The sequence below is a fragment of the Podarcis raffonei genome, chromosome 3 (assembly GCF_027172205.1).
Source record: "Podarcis raffonei isolate rPodRaf1 chromosome 3, rPodRaf1.pri, whole genome shotgun sequence".
Taxonomy (NCBI): domain Eukaryota; kingdom Metazoa; phylum Chordata; class Lepidosauria; order Squamata; family Lacertidae; genus Podarcis; species Podarcis raffonei.
In genome coordinates, this window is record NC_070604.1 from 99155635 (window position 1) to 99172266 (window position 16632).

At 46.3% G+C, this 16632-nt stretch overlaps 1 protein-coding gene and 1 long non-coding RNA gene across 2 annotated transcripts in view; one reads left to right on the plus strand and one right to left on the minus strand.

Moving 5' to 3' along the window:
* The window catches only part of PPP2R5A (protein phosphatase 2 regulatory subunit B'alpha), a 44866-nt gene extending 34236 nt beyond the window's left edge, over positions 1-10630 (minus strand). Inside the window, exon 1 of the mRNA XM_053383235.1 lies at positions 9453-10630. Coding sequence (XP_053239210.1) covers positions 9453-9606 — 154 coding nt within the window. The 5' untranslated portion in view covers positions 9607-10630. The remainder of the gene's footprint in view (positions 1-9452) is intronic.
* An 822-nt stretch (positions 10631-11452) lies between these two features.
* LOC128411159 (uncharacterized) lies at positions 11453-15253 on the plus strand. The gene is made up of 2 exons (XR_008329708.1): positions 11453-13516; positions 14269-15253. It is a non-coding gene; the product is annotated as an uncharacterized LOC128411159 (long non-coding RNA).
* The last annotated feature ends 1379 nt before the right edge of the window (positions 15254-16632 follow it).

Sequence of the window (16632 nt, forward strand, 5' to 3'; positions counted from 1 at the left end):
CATATTCAAATAAATAAGTTTATTCAATTTAACACCTGCACAACTAGAATCTGACTCAACTTGAATGCAATAAACATGGAAAAAGAAATTCAATACTATGCTGGCACAAAGATGCTGAAGATTAAAATAGAAAGGTTCTGCATGTGAAGACTGTCAATGGACACTATATTTAGCAATTACTGTTCATGAAAGTGTATTTTTTTAAAATTAGACATTCTAAGGAGGTCACATCTTGAAGAACTTAAGCTATGAATAGTATCTTTGTTTAGAAGACATGGAAACTTTGCAATGCTATGTGAAAGCTGTGTTAATAAAACTGAAAATACCTTAAAAGCCTAAATATTAAAAACACAATAGTTGTTGATCCACATTTCTAAAATTTAAGAATGTCTATGTTCCTTCCTTTTCTTAAGAAATCAAGAGGCTAACATTAAAAACAATTAACATAATAACCAATAATTACTGAAACAAAGCAACAGGACACAAATACAGTGGTGCCTCGCAAGACGAAATTAATTCGTTCCGTGAGTCTTTTCGTCTTGCGATGTTTTTCGTCTTGCGAAGCACGGTCCGTCGCAGCTGCGCCTTTTTTTTTGTTTTTTTGTTCTTTTTTGGGGGGGTTTCACTATCCGGGCGCTCGGCCCGAGGCCCCACCGGCGGGGAGCCTCGCGACCGCGGGGCACGGGGGGCTAAGACGGACGAGGGGAAGCTGTCGGCAGGGCCGCAAAAAGACGGGGGCGGAGTGTGGGGGCAGCGGCGCCACCTGGGAGCGGGCACCGTGCACGGATCAGGTCGCTAACCGAGGGCGACGCAACACCGGACGCGGGGAAGGGGAGGCTGCCGCTCCGCCTGAACGCCAGTCTCCGGCCGGCCCACGGAGGGCCCTCCTCGAGGCGACCATCGCTGCCCGGGAGGCCGGCGATAGCGACATGGGCCCTGTCCCCACTACCAAGCGCGGGGTCCACCCCACCGCGGGGCAGTCCCCACCCTCACTCCCGCGAGAAGCTGGGAAACGCTGCCACGGCCACGGTAGCACAGGGGCCGCTCGAAGGTCGCAGGTCCTGGAGCCGGGATCGCAGCCCGCCGCCAGCCGCTCTCCCACCTCGCCGCCCTCTCCCGGCAGAGACCCGAAGGCCAGTGGCACGGGATCGGAGAAGGAGGCTGCTCACCGCTGCTCCGAGGGAACCGTGTCGGACGCCGCGCCTGCCCCGCGCCGTGGGTCTACACTGACCGGGGAGTGCGGTTGGGTCGTCTTCGGTTCCCCCCAGAAGAACCGCGTCCGACGCCGCGCCTACCCCCGCCGTGGGTCTACACTGGCCGGGGAGCACGGTTGGGTCGTCTTCGGTTCAACCAGAAGAGAGAGAGGGAGGGCGGTGGGCCACCGTCCCCGACCGCCGACGGGCCGCGCCCGTCGCGCCCCACGTAGGTGGCCTGGGCTTGCTCGCTTGTGGCATCGGCATGGCGGGTCGGAGCCTCACATGGGCGCGACCGCCCGGGCCCTCGCGCTCTTGCGAAGCACGGTCCCGCAGCTGCGCCTCTTCAAGCGGCTTTAAGAAAAAAGCGCAAGACGTTTTCGTCTTGCGAAGCAAGCCCCTAGGGAAATTCGTCTAGCGAAGCAACGCAAAACCGAAAAACCCTTTCGTCTAGCGAGTTTTTCGTCTTGCGGGGCACCACTGTAAAGGGACACAGTCTATCAAAATAAAAGCAACATATAGATTGATAGCTCCACTGCAGCAACTAAATCAGCAAAATACACACTGTGTTCAATTTCAAACCCTTGTCTAAAATGCCAAGCATTTCCCATGTTTCTAAAACACTCAATATTGTGGTTAAAAGGACTTACCATAAAACTGTAAAAGGTATAAAGCAACAATTAAGGTGACCCTGGTCCTTATAAACATTTTGTGGAATAGATCTGCAGGTGCTGAATGGAACATATGACAGAAGGCGTAGGATGTTACATAACCAGACTACCTTTGGTTGAAATGCTAAGCATACTTATAGGGAAGCTCAGCTGAAATCAACAAACTTCCAATTTTTTTATTTCTCATGAAATATATCAAAATTATTTAATATTTAAACACATGCAAAACAATTTCATATTAAAAACTATTTTTGTACTCAAAATTAGGATAAAAGTATGTGCTTAAAAGACTCATTTAAAAAGGAAAGTGTTGAACAGATGCTGAAAAGGCCATGGGGAGAGCATACCCCAAATGCCCAATTCCTACATCATACAAATGGACCTCCTGATAAGAAAGTATCTGCAAGAAAACTCTTCCTGCAGAACACCACCCTGGCTGGTTGCATATATAAAGGAGTGAGCTTATCCTTTAGGTATTCCAGTACCAAGATGTATAGCACTCTGTTCACCAGGACAAGCATTTGGCACTTCGCCCAGTAGATAACTAGCAGTGTAACGTGATGGCAAAAGTCTGCCCAGGGAGCAGTCAAGCTGCTGTGTTTTACACTAGTTGCACTTCTGCTCAACTCCAGGAGCAGTTCCCACACACAGCACATTGCAGTAGTTTAACCTAGAGGTTACCACATTGACCAGGCTACCCAGGACCAGAAATGTCTATAGCCATCTTACCAGCACAAGCTGGCAAAACACACTCCTAGCTACTGAGGGCCTCTAGCAGAGATTATCCAGCAGCACCCCCAGACTACAAACCTGGTCCTTCAGGATAAGTATGGCCCCATTCAAAGCAGGCAATTGAGGGAACCATGAACCCATGGCACTTTTGTATTGCCAGGTTTGGGGCTCCAGTGAGCCTCCTAGCCATCTGCCAAGTTTAAGCCAGGAGCCCAGGTTCAAATGACATGCTAAGCTAAACCTTGATTTAGCTCACCACAGTGCGGAAATGAAAAAAGACCAGAAACTAAGCGCTCCTCTCTGGGATCCTGCATATTTACGCAGTCCCTACAAGCCACAGTTTGGCTTACCAAGTTATGCAAATGAGGTCACAAGCAGAGATTCAAAGAGTAAGTCTTGCTAGTGAAAGGCCTTGTAATGACTTCTGCTAGCACAATGGGGCTTTTCTCCCCCCTCCCTCCTTCCATTCTGCCCCAAGGTGGCTTGGAGTAGTCAGCAGAACTCCTAGAACAATAGGGGGGGGGGGAATCATTCCATCTGGCAAGCTGATATGCTTGTGTTGATGCAATGCTTTCCATAGCACTACACTGGATTCTCTCCGAGTGTCTCATTTTAAGAAATCATTAAACGCCTATCTGGTTAACTAGTTTACACTGAAATTTAGTATAATACTGTACTCATGTTACATTTTAAGTATAATCTAGCCCAGATGGATTTATCAAACCACAGCATTTGATAAGAGTTTTTGCAAAGTTTGCCCACTGTAAAACTATGGTTAAAGTAACTGCTTTGCAATTATATCAGAATTCGCTCTCTTGAGAGTAGAAGAGGTACAGAACACTTCTGTCACACAAATTCTTGAATCCATATTTGGACACTCAGTTTTTAAATTGGAAAAAACCTGAGCCTCAAAAACCTCTCTCAAATCTTGAAATTCTTTGGCATACTTCCAATCCTTTCACTATAAAGGGCATACGTTTCCACCAGGAGTCAACCTCATTTGGAAACAATCTAAAATAAACAGATTGATTTCAGTGTTTTAAACAAATTGTTCTTTTTCTTTTCCAGAGTTGAAAATGTGAATGTTTCCACGGTGCTAACTACAGATTTACCACTGGGTGCGGTGCTTTATGAAATCAATTCCCTAATGGTATTTAATCTAACATAGGCACCATCTTCCTGGGGCCCCGAGTGCCAAGACTCCCACAGTTTTTATTGTGGGTGCCCAGTCTCTACCCCCTGCCACCCACTGTCTCTATGGCCACCTCCGCACAACACGACCACCGTGCATAAACTCCATGGCTGCCTCTGTGCACCACATGCCGGGCACCATGGCTGTCACCTTACCTCTTGGGCTCTGGCACTGTGGCAGCGACTGGACCAGGGCCTGCACCTCTGCTGCAATGTCCTGGTCCAGTCAACACCGCAGTACTGGAGTGCATGCACCACGCCATCACGTGACATCATCATCATATAATGTCAGCACACTGCGGCATGGTGCACATGTGCTTCTATGTTCAATCAGCAACATGCTTTCTTAAGTTGATATTCTATAGGTAGCAAACAAGGACCAGAAATAACAGTAACATTTTAAGTCTAAAGTATACGGGTAAACCTAACAAGTGCTGTAAATGGAATCATAATAGTCCCAATTCAGTAAGCCCTGTAATATAAATGCATGAAGCAGTTCCCCCCCTAATTTTACCAGTCCATAGTGCCCACACATCATAGTGCAAATCTGATCACATGACTATAACCAGTATCCCTTGTCCACCGCCTGGATTAAGTCCAACAGCGAGTAGTTTTGCCATTTGCTCAGAACTGCAAAAGCAGGGGAAGTTACAAAGCACCTACTGGACACAATACAAAGCTGCTGGATTAGATTTAGCTAAGTGGGTCATATGTTGCACAGTCCTGTTAAAGAACTTGTTGCAATGTGGCACATAAGTTGCAGATCAGCAAAATAAAGGATAAGTTCTGTTGTGCTTGTGGCTTTCCCATACATATCTGAACAAGGTCCTTCAATTTGCTTTACAATCTATTCCTTATAAACACTTAGTACAGAAAAAGAATATTTAAGACAATCCATCTATTATTCTCCCTCAAGCCTTCAATTTCCAGAGAATGAAAACTGATGCAAGGCACTCCTTAGCAAATAGCTTATACAAGGTAACCAATAACATCTAACTATCATGCATTTTAAAAAACCACAATCTAGTGTCTCCAGCTAAAACAGCACATACTTCAGAATGATGAAAGGGAAGACAACAATGTCACAAGACCTGGAAATATTCCTCAATTGTAGAGCATGCTCAGTAATCTACAAATTTTTGCTAGGCTTAATTGCCAACTACTACTTGAAGTCACCATCAACTACTCTCTTCTGTTTTACTGAGATTTAGGGCACATGCAGAGAACCAAGGAGAAAGGAAAGGTGGTTTATCTCCCTACCAATGGCTTTTTGGAAAAGCTGTGAGCGACACCTTGCTACGTTGGTAGAAGTCTAATGGGAAATGAAGTAGACCCCCTCTTCTCTCTGACCTGCAGAAAACAGTGAAATAAAGGTTGCCAAGACCTAAGGTGAAGACAGACTGTTCCATCTTCCCCACAATTCACAGAAAACTCAGGAAAATGCATCTCTGTGCTGGGTATGTGGAAAAGAAATAAGGGTAGTTACCATTAATAATGGGACGCGGGTGGTGCTGTGGGTAAAACCTCAGTGCCTAGGACTTGCCGATCGCATGGTCGGCAGTTTGAATCCCCGCGGCGGGGTGCGCTCCCGTCATTCGGTCCCAGTGCCTGCCAACCTAGCAGTTCGAAAGCACCTTCGGGTGCAAGTAGATAAATAGGGACCGCTTACCAGCGGGAAGGTAAACGGCGTTCCGTGTGCTGCGCTGGCTCACCAGATGCAGCTTGTCACGCTGGCCACGTGACCCGGAAATGTCTGCGGACAGCGCTGGCTCCCGGCCTATAGAGTGAGATGAGCGCACAACCCTAGAGTCTGGCAAGACTGGCCCGTACGGGCAGGGGTACCTTTACCTTTACCTTACCATTAATAATATATAGAAGACTGAGTACAGTCATACCTCACGTTGTGTCAACTTCAGGTTACGTCTTTTCAAGTTGCGTCCTGCGGCAACCCGGAAGAACTGGAACAGTTACTTCCAGGTTTTGCCCGGGTTTTGCTGCTTACACATGTGCAGAAGGGCTAAATCGCGCCGTGCGCATCCGCAGCGCTTCTGGATGTGAACGCTTCGAGTTGCGGACATGCCTCTGGGACAGATTACGTCCACAACTTGAGGTTCCAATGTATGCTACTTTACTTTCTTGCCCTTATTTGGGGTATCATGACATAATGTTTCCAAGTATTTGCCACATAATAGACAACTTTAATGGACTACACGACACTATATTCTGGCTATGGCACTTGCTTCTCTCTTTCCTTCCCTCACTATCTCTCTCCACACCCATTTTCTTACCCACCCTTCACTCAAAAGTCCCCAGGTGGGTTATATACAATTAAAAAATACAATACTTAAATCCACAAAAAATACAGGCAGCCCCCATTTATGTGAATTCAATATGCGTGCGACCTTGTATACACGCCAAACGCAGAAGCGACCCGGAAACATCATAAAGACATCACTGAAATGTCTCTAAAAGGGCGTGGGGGGCAGAAAAGGGTATTTGCCGGCTTTTTCAAAGGGTTTCAATTGAGATTTCACTGATGTGTGCAGTGTTGCAGAACGTAACTCCGCATAAATGGGGGGTATCTGTACAATAAAACAGCACCACTCAAAATTAGAGGAATTTGACAAAACAACACCTCACCCCACCAAAAGTCTGGACAAAGAAGCACACCTTGACATGACAAAAAAGTTACAGTATCAGTGTAAGATGCACCTTAGTGAGAGCATTCCACAATGCATGGGCTACCACTGAAAAGGCCCTACGATACACCGTTGCCCTCAAACCCTTTTTGGCAATGTCACCATGAGCAGAACCTCCCTGGGTGATCTTACTCAGATAAGTTGATATGGAAGTAGACAATACCTCACATACTTTGGGCCCAATGTTAGGACTTGATATTGTTGGAATACCTTTTGGGGGCTTTTACTTACTATCAACATGCTTAGTTTATGCTGAGTTCATTGCTCCTGTTTTTATTGTATTTTAATGCCTTATTTTGGACCACTTTCAGATATTTTTATGATAGGTGGTATACTACTTTAAACAAAAGAATAAATACATTTCCTATATTTTGTGTATGCTAATTATATAAATTGGTATCCAATTTGCAGGTATTTCTACCAATAATTTCTAGTTTAGTAGAAATTTTACCTTAGAAATTATTTCAGCTGGAAAACATCACCAACTGAAGTTTCAGAACCTGCCTTATGAGTCATCATTTTTGGATGGGCATGCAGTATATACACAGATAATGTGAGAAACTTGCTTCGGCTAGTCCTATCCCCCCTCCTACTACTTCATTCATCCTACTTCTTGCCATCCAAAAACATATTCCAGTTGGTAGAAAAAGTAGAATTGGGATGAGGAACATGTGACCTTCCAGATGTTGTAGCACTACCAACTCCCTTCTCTTGCGGGGGCCCAATTAGTGCCATTGCCTTCCGTTAAGAGTTTGGGTGTAATCCTTGACACCTCCCTTTCCATGGAAGCGCAGGTTAAAGCAACAGCCAAGGCAACATTTTTCCACCTTCGCCGCATCAAGCAGTTGGTATTTACCTTTCCCGCCCCAACCTGGCCACAGTGATCCATGCAACGGTCACCTCCAGGCTTGACTACTGTAATTCGCTCTACGCAGGGCTGCCCTTGAAACTGTCCCAGAAACTCCAGCGGGTGCAGAATGCTGCAGTGAGGCTCCTCACGGGGTCACTGCCATGGGAGCATATTGAATACCCAGTGCTTTTCCAGCTGCACTGGCTCCCGGTGGAGTACAGGGTCAGATTTAAGGTGCTGGTTTTGACCTTTAAAGCCCTTCACGGCCTAGGACCCTCGTACCTACGGGACCGCCTCTCCCGGTATGCCCCACAGAGAGCCTCAAGGTCCATAAATAGCACCACCCTAGTGGTCCCGAGGCCTAAGGAAGTTAGATTAGCTTCAACCAGAGCCAGGGCCTTTTCAACACTGGCTCCGGCCTGGTGGAACGCTCTGCCTCATGAGACCAGGGCCCTGCAGGATCTGATTTCTTTCCGCAGGGCCTGTAAGACAGAGTTGTTCCACCTGGCCTTTGGCTTGGAGCCAATTTGATTCCCTCCCCCTCTTTCTTTTTCCTTTCTCCTCCTGTGATGAGGCTGCATTTTAATATTTTAATGTTTCAATATTTTAATGTTGTATTTTAATATTGTTTTTAAGTTGTATCCATTCAACTTGTTTTTATTTTTGCTTGTTAGCCGCCCTGAGCCCAGCCTTGGCTGGGGAGGGTGGGGTATAAATAATAATAATAATAATTATTATTATTATTATTATTATTTCCAACAACCCTGACCATGGCTGGCTGGGACTGATGAGCATTTTAGTCCAGCAACATCTGAAGAACCTCAGGTTTCCCAAGCCTGATGTGGAGAGAGAAAGCTAAAGAAGTGACACAGGGGCCTCTCTCTTCTACCTTTTAAAGGGCTTCCCGCTCAACTACTAGAAAATAATTAAGTTAGCACCACCTGCTCAAGACACTATTTGAAACACATAGTATACTCTGCCAGAATGTGTCACATTTTTGGATGGTCAAATATCCCTTCAAAAGATGTGGTATTTTCTTCATTTTCTAGACACGCTAGTGCAGTGCAAGAGTCTCAGTACTGCTTGTATTAGCAGTATTAAAAAACAAACAGAACTCATTACACTACACTACAAAAATGTCAGTCCTAACCCCTTTCAGCTCAAACTATCATTTTTTTATCCACTCCTCCCTTTTTAAAAAAAATGTGAAAAACTTTTTTAGACAGCCAAAAAAAAGTGTTGAGTTGCACGTAAGAATTCCAGTACTTCAAATTAACATCAGAGTTGGTAAAAATGGAGTTTGGATTGTCATAGGCCTGACAAACCCAGAAAAGAGGATAAAGAAATTCACAGAAATGCACACTTGCTAAACTCTACTACGATGAGCTTCTGGGAGCCTAACTAATCATGTGAGCACTCTTTAATTCCAGGGGGTGAAAGTAACACAGTACCACAGTTTTAAAGGGAAGGATACTTTTTACACTAATTTAAACAGCAGTAACAGCCCCTGGAGGAGATTACACAAAACCCAGAGAAGAATGAGGAAGGGGAGGACAGGTTAAAATTTATGAAGGCCTTGTTTCTGAGCAAGTTCTGCAGATTATGCCATAAACCCTGGTGCTCCCAGGCGGTGTTGGCCTGGGGGTCCTCTTTTGTCCCTGGTACTACCCACAAATGCATCAAGCCAACATTTTGCATGGCCAACTCCTTAAGGGCAGGAAAGCATGAAATCCCAGCAGCTCCGGGAACAAGGCCCTTAAAAGTGCAAGGTCTTCAAAACAGGAAAGCACCTAATCTCCTGAAAGCTGTTCAAATGCGAACCTGTGGCACTATATTTCAGAGGGGAAAGGTATAAAAGGCATGGTTTTAACAAGGCTGCGGAGAGGAAGTTTCGGAACAAGAGTTGCGCCTTAACATGGAGTAAGAGAGGGCAATGAAACGGGCTGCCGCGAAATTTAGAGGGTTGGCACAAGGAAGCAAGCAGCACGTAGGCGGCGGCGAGAGGCGGGAGGAAGTCTCTTCCCGCAGAAGGCAGCACCTGTAGCCCGGGGCTAAGTGAGCTGCAGCTCGCTCGATTCCTCCCTAGGAGATACATACGGTGTAACTGATACATTACCTTTGAGCTGGGGCAGCGGGAAGAGCTCCACGGGGCTGCTTTGGGTGCGGAACTGCGAAGACCCCTGCGACCGCTTCTGCTTCTGAGCCTTGCGCACCGACCTCCGCGTGAAGCCGTCCACTTTCTCCGCGGCGGAGATCGCCGTCGCCGACATGGCTGGGCAAGGAGGAGGCACGAGGGGGGATCGCCTCTCCCTTGAAGCATATAATCACGCCGGAGGGGCGGGGGGAGGAAGGCAGAGCAAGCGGCGGCGGGCGAGAAGACACCACCAGCCAAGGAAGAGGAAGACACTTAATCCAGTGCACCAAGGAATAGGGGCCGCGGGGGGGGGCGGTTCTTCCAAGTCCAAAAAAAAAAAAACCAAAGAAAGGGGGAAGAATCCAAACACCTTCCAAAGGGGGAGGGGGGAGAGGCTGTTTATCCAACACCTCAAAGACAGTAGGCTCTTAATCCGACACCCTTGAGAAGGGAGGGGATACACTTAATCCGATACCCCAAAGGAAAAAGGGGTTTCCAAATAATGGATACTTTTCCGAGGAAGAGACCAAATGAGGGTTAAACCAAAGGGGGCGGCCGGCACGCAGCAAAGACCCGCCCCCGCTGCGTCCTCCAAATCAGCCGAGCCTCCGAAGGAGAAAAACAGAAGAGGAAACTTTTATTCTTCCTCCCTTCGCCAGCGACGTCTCTTCGCCGCCCGCCCGCGAGCGGCAAACTTTGGCGGCGCGCGGTCTCGTGAGGAGGAAGGAGGCGCTGTTCTCCCGCCACCCGCCGCCTCAGCCAGGCTCGCTGTCGCCTGGGCCGCCCCGCCAGGCGCTCGCTGTCATGAGCCGGGGTTCCTCGGCGACTCCTGAGGGAAGGACGGCGGCGGAGCGGGAAGGGGAGGGAGAGAGGCCAGGGCCGCGCAGCCTCCTCTTCAGCCACCGTCGGGAGCCCCCGGCGCCTCTTCCGCCAACATCTTGTCACGCCAGCGCCCCCCGCCGCCGCCGCCGCTTCTCCTCTTCCTCCTTCTCCTCAGAGGCCGCGCGCAACGTAACAGCGGGGGAGGGAGGGGCGCGGAGGCGGCGAACCTTCCACTCGAGAAGCGGCGCGCAACTTGCTGCAAGTGAGCGCGCTGTTAAGGGCAGCCGAGTTCCGACTCGGAGGAGGGGGCGGGGCCAGCGGCGAGGGGAGGAGAGGAGGTAGAGGAGCAGGAGCAGGAAGGCGGTTGGAACAGCCGTTGGAGGACGCCGGACGGAGGGTAACTGACAGGAGCGCAGCAGCCAATCGGAGAGGCGGCGGGGCGGGCGGCGGCGGTGGTTAAAGCGAATTGCCTTCTGTTGGGCGGGACGAGCTGGAAGCCAAGCGACGCGACCTCTGGGGGACCGTGAGAGTGACACCAGGATTTGCCCAACGCGAGGGGGTCAAGGGCGGGGTGTGGTGCGGAGGACGCGATTGGGTCTACGGCAGCGGAGGCGGGACGAGCAGAGAGCCAATGACGAGTTGCGATCAGGACTTTTTCGTTGGTTTGTTTTGAGGTGGGAGCTCAGAGGGGCGCGAGGAGGGCAGGAATCCCACCCGGCAGCTTTCTGGGGTTGTGAAGTTGGGCTGGTCTGCTGCTTGTGTTTTTCTTCCGGGAAAGGTCACCTGTTATGTACTGAGTTGAATAGGCTCCAAACTGCAGCAGTCTGATTGGTCCTAGAACAATAGGATCCAAAAGGCAGCAGTCTGATTAGTCCTAGAACAATAGGATTCAGAATGCAGCAGTCTGATTGGTCCTAGAACAATGCAGCAGTATGATTGGTTGGAAGGAACCACCCAATCATGCTCCAGATTGAAGTGAATCCACAAGCTGATTGGCTTACAGTAGAATTCCGGAATTAGCCAATCATGTGCAGCCCATTGTGTAAATAATGTATATAAAGCAGATACTTTGAGGGGACATTCATTCATTCCTCCTCACCACTATGAGCTGAATAAAGAGCATGAAATCACTTTGCGACTCTGAGTATATTTCATCACCGTTGTTGGCTTTTAGGTCCCTAGTGGCGGGACGGAGGGGGGGAGTCCGCAAGAAACTTCAGCAGCCCAGTCTTGTTCATCTTTACTTGCAAGTAAACCCTGTTCAACCAGTAGAGCTTACTCTTGGGTAAGCAGGCAGTTACTAACTTTTGTCTTCTCTCTTCCCCACCGCTCCTCTGGAGATGCAACATTTCCAGAAAATGGGAATAAAACCCATTTCCCCTTCTCCTGACATACGTAGTTTTTTCGTGCACACAAAACAGAAAAATTGAGAAATTGTGTGTGTGTGTGTGTTATATATTTATATATAAATATAACCCAGCCAGATGGGCGGGGTATTTTATATATATATAAAAGGCCTGGGGAAAGAGGGATGTTTTTGCCTGGCACCTAAAAATATGTAACACAGGTGCCAGGTGAGTCTCCCTGGGGAGAGCATTCCACAAACATATATGCAATACTTATCAACCCCAAACGTATGTTACTGCTTTAGCAAAATAAAGTGTATTGTTTCAAAGCTAGGGTAGAATAAAATTATCCCCTTAAATTTTAGACTATAAATGTACCAAGTAAGATTACAATATTACCCACACAGTCAACTTCCTTCTGTGGGTCTTGGTTAAAGCTCACACCCCTATTTGCAGTTTCTGCCCCACTGCCTTTTGACCTTTTTTATCCCCAGCGAAACAAAGCAAGAAGCTGCTTGTTTGTTTCCCATTCTGCAGCAGTGTGTCTGTGTCCTTCAAGGGGCAAGGTGAAAAGGTTGACCACAAAGGAGGGAACAGGTCAGAAGGGCAGCAGAAACAGGATGATTGCTACTAGTATCTACAGACTAAACCAAAGGTGACTAGGAGACGGCAGGCAGCAATTCACAAACGACAGAGGCCCTGCATGTTCCTCTAACGAAGATTACTGCACCCATAATACAAAAATTCGTTTTGAATTGAAGTGTTGTATTTGCCAGTGCACTAATGCTGTACATCTTAAAATAAAACTTACTTAACAGAGGTTTTTTCCAGTGTCCTTCAAAAGATGGAAACATTTGCAAAAAGTCCTCTGGAAAAAAACACCTTTTTAAAAATTCCCTGGGTGAGGTGTAATAGGACCTTCACACCTCTCCCCTCAGCCCATTTCTTCTGGCAGGAGGGAAAGAGTTGACCTCTTAAATATTAGGCTGTACGTAATACAACTTTTTAAAGTGCATTAGCCCTGGAGAGGCATAGCAGTCCAAATTATGGAAAGAGGTTCAGTTTGTGTTGTTGTAACAGTGCCTGGAAACAAGTATGCAAATAGCAGCTGTTTCAGAAGGGGAAAACAACTTTTTGAAGCTTCATTATTGGTATGTTAGGAATAACAGCTGTGAGCTTCTCTTTAAAGCCACATACACACAGGATGGGTCTTGTTTACACATTCTGGGAGAGTGTATTTACTAAATGACCATTTATAATGCATGTGTGCGATGTTCTTCACACCTGAGCACCTCTGCATGATGGAAGAGAAAGAGTTGCTATGCCATATTTCAAACAAATGTGTGAAGCGTTCCTAATTCTGCCATTCAAGGAGATGTGATTAAGATCTAATCATAGACACCCTGCAGCTCAAAAGCTTGTGTAGTGGTTTCAAGAGCCTACATTAGTGTTGTGTATGCAGCATCTCATCAAATTATGGAAGCTGTGCAGAGACTTGTTCAGCTGTGCTGCAGGCCTGCAGTCTTGTGCAGCCAAACAACTTTAGTCTGTTTTGCTCAACCAATCCTACTTCGGATTCTTTCTTGGATTACTGCATCAATTAAGAACTCTGGAACAGAGACAGGATTCCTTGCTTCTGTCATGTCTGCACCTCAGTGAGGTTCCACCAACAGAACTCTCCTTCCCTCAAAAGTTGGTAATGGTGATACTGAATCTGACATAACCCCCTAAGGTTTAACATGTCTTTGCTGTCCTTGCTATGGCTTTGCATCCGTGGCCGCCTTGGATTTCATATCCCGCTTTATCACTACCCGAAGGAGTCTCAAAGCAGCCAACAATCTCCTTTCCCTTCCTCCCCCACAACAAACACTCTATGAGGTGAGTGAGGCTGAGAGACTTCAGAGAAGTGTGACTGGCCCAAGGTCACCCAGCAGCTGCATGTGGAGGAGCAGAGACGCGAACCTGGTTCACCAGATTGCGAGTCTATCGCTCTTAACCACTACACCACACTGGTCTTCTTTTATGCCATATCCTCAATTTTCATCTTGTTAAAAGAAGGGTGGTTCCCAAATTTTTTAGAAAAGAAGACCCAGCAAATAATTATTTAATCCTAAACATAACTGGCATTTAATTTTAGGAATAATTTTTTGTTTTGACCCTTCCGTTCCTTTGAAACCAGTATCCCTGTAATTTGCTGCAGCCTACTGGTTAAGTCCAATTTTCCATATGGTTTCTCATGCCTTATGCCTTCTTTAAAGGACAACTCATGTGCTCACTCAAATATGATCATCAATTAATAGCAGTTTGCGAGGCAGGTAATCTCTGTGAGTGGTGCAGTAGAGATAAACCTCTGCTCCCACTGAGAGAACAGTGGGAGTCAAAGTCAAAGATAGAGTAGAATTCAGTTTTTTAGCCATGGACATGTAAATCAATACTCTTTCCTTCTCATTACTAACAGATGCCTTTAAGTGGTGAGAGTGGAGTTTGGAATTTTGCCACACTAGCAAGATTGTGTCAGGAAATTGATGCATTTGTATACTGTGATCTCCATGATGATGGGTAACTGTTTATGAAAAAAATAGTCTGAACTATTCCATTTATGCACTACCTTTTTTATTTCCTTTTGGCAGGATTATAGTATTGGCTCCAGGGCTTTTAATAGCTTAGAAGCTATAGTATTTACTGCTGCACTACTTTGGCAGGAAATGCTCCACCTGCTGAAATTTTCTCTTCTATACATTTATTAATAAGAACCTGAGGACAGCACCCTCTGCCATTAGCTAAGGACAAGGGCACTGGGAGGCCACTCCCTCTGCCTTCTAGCGACATCATCACAGCAAGATGGAGACCAACCTAGCCCTATCAGTGGGCCAAAGGAGGACTTGTCATAAAGAACACTCCCAACTGCTGGTTGCCCTGCAGAAGCAAGAAGAAGGGCCTCTCTGGTCCCATCCATCAGCCAAAGGAGCAAGAGGCATCAGTTGCCAGTCACAGGGTTTTTTTAAAAGCTGATTTTCCAACTGCACAAATTCCCCATCAGTCACTCCCTTCACTATATTTTCCTACCTTTCTCTGGAGGCCTAGAATCATAAAACTGTAGAGTTGGAAAGGACCCCGAGGGTTGAATCTCAACTAAAGCAATGGCAGATGGCCGTCCAACCTCTGCTTTAAAACCTGCAGTGAAGGACAGTCTGCCTCATAATTCAACAACTGTGAAATCAGGATAGTCTCTTGGATTTCTTGTTCTTAAAAATGTTGATATTGAAGAAAACATTGAATGTTTGTCTATTTTGCCTCAGGTTCTTTAAGATATTTGGGGACATAGGAAGCTGCCTTATGCAGAGGCAGCTCATTGGTCCATCTACCTCTGGATTGTCTACAGTGACTGGAAGCAACTTCCCAGCATATCAGGCAGGAGTCATTCCCCAGCCCTACCTAGAGAATCCTGGGATTGAACTTGGGATCTTCTGCATGCAAAGCAGATCCTCTAACAATAAGCTGCAGCCCCTTTTGATTTCTCGATTTTAAGAAAATTTTAAAAAGTGCATTTTTGTGTGTCAACAAACTTAATAACAAATTAAACAGCATAAAAAGTTAAGAAAATGTTGGTCTACATTTTTGCTACTGTACCTGTTTGGCACTGTCTCCTTTCACAAGTGGGACTATCCTATTGCTCAAATGCATGGCAAGACTCCTGTCTCATTCACTGCAAATTGCACAGGCTATCCGGCACTCAATAAATGAGAGTCCTTAAATAACATTGGAACAAATTGTCCGAGAGACCATCTGTTGTCTCCCCCTTGCATCTTCGGATTTGAGATAGAGGGATTGGAACTGAGATCAGGAGGTACTTAGGAAGAACTTAGGGACTCCTAAGTAAGGTCACCCTTCAGCTTAGGTTGTGCTGAAACCTATTTGTAAAAAACAGCTTCAGAAACAAACTACTATGGGGAAGTATTTCAGTTTTAGGAGTGTGCATTTGTCAGTTACAGTTGTGGCTATTCTCTTTGGGGTTCTTCATTCCATTTTTAAAAATAGTTCTGTGTGGAACGCTCATATGCCAAATGCCTCATACAGATATAAAACGGAATATGTCACGTACATAAATAGCAAATGTCCCCTGACTATCCTGGCCCTTGACTGTTTACAATTGTTTCAAGGTCCCAGGACACCTGCAACAATGTGGTGTAATTTGGAAACCCATAACGGCACATCAAAGATATAGAATCATTTGACAATCCGTTAAATTTAATAAAGGTATACTATTCAATTTAGAATTAAAATAGTGATTTTTCTACAGCCACCTTAACTACATAGCTGCCTAGACCTTCAGCAGATAAGGCAGGGGCAGCCAAATGGGTTCTCTCCAAGCCTTTCCCTTTCCCTGCCAGGTTTTCTATATGCAGGAAATTCTTTTGTGTGGAGTATTCACTCCTGTCAGCCTCAACAGCAGGCTGAAGCAGGGATGTTACAAACTCTGATGTGCATCTCCTGGACTAATGTGCAGATCATAACTTAATTATCCAGTTGTTTTTGCACAAACCAAAAGTTCAAACAATAATGTGTATTTTGAAAGAAAATATGTACCGACATGTATTTAAATGGGCATTTTGTGCATGTTTCGTTATTACAGATTAATGTGAAAGCAGGATAAAATCTACTGATGGGTGAACACAAGCAGAAGTTGTGTGGATCGGAAATAGATTCTTCCCATCCCTAATCTGAACAGGAACAGGGACAGATTTAGTACTTTACCATCTCTGTTTGTAAAAACAAGACAACAGAAGCCACAACCCAGAGGTGGTTTAGTGACTAGAGAGTGGGGCTTGGCTGTGGGAAGCTGAGAGTCTAATTCTTCAATCTTGCTGTAAAGCTCACTGAATGGCCTCAGGCAAGTCACAGACCTGATGCAGATGCCACAATCTCAGCTTCACAAACCACAGTATATTGAGCCATGATTGTAATGGCTGACTTGGATCAATGCTTCTTAGCCT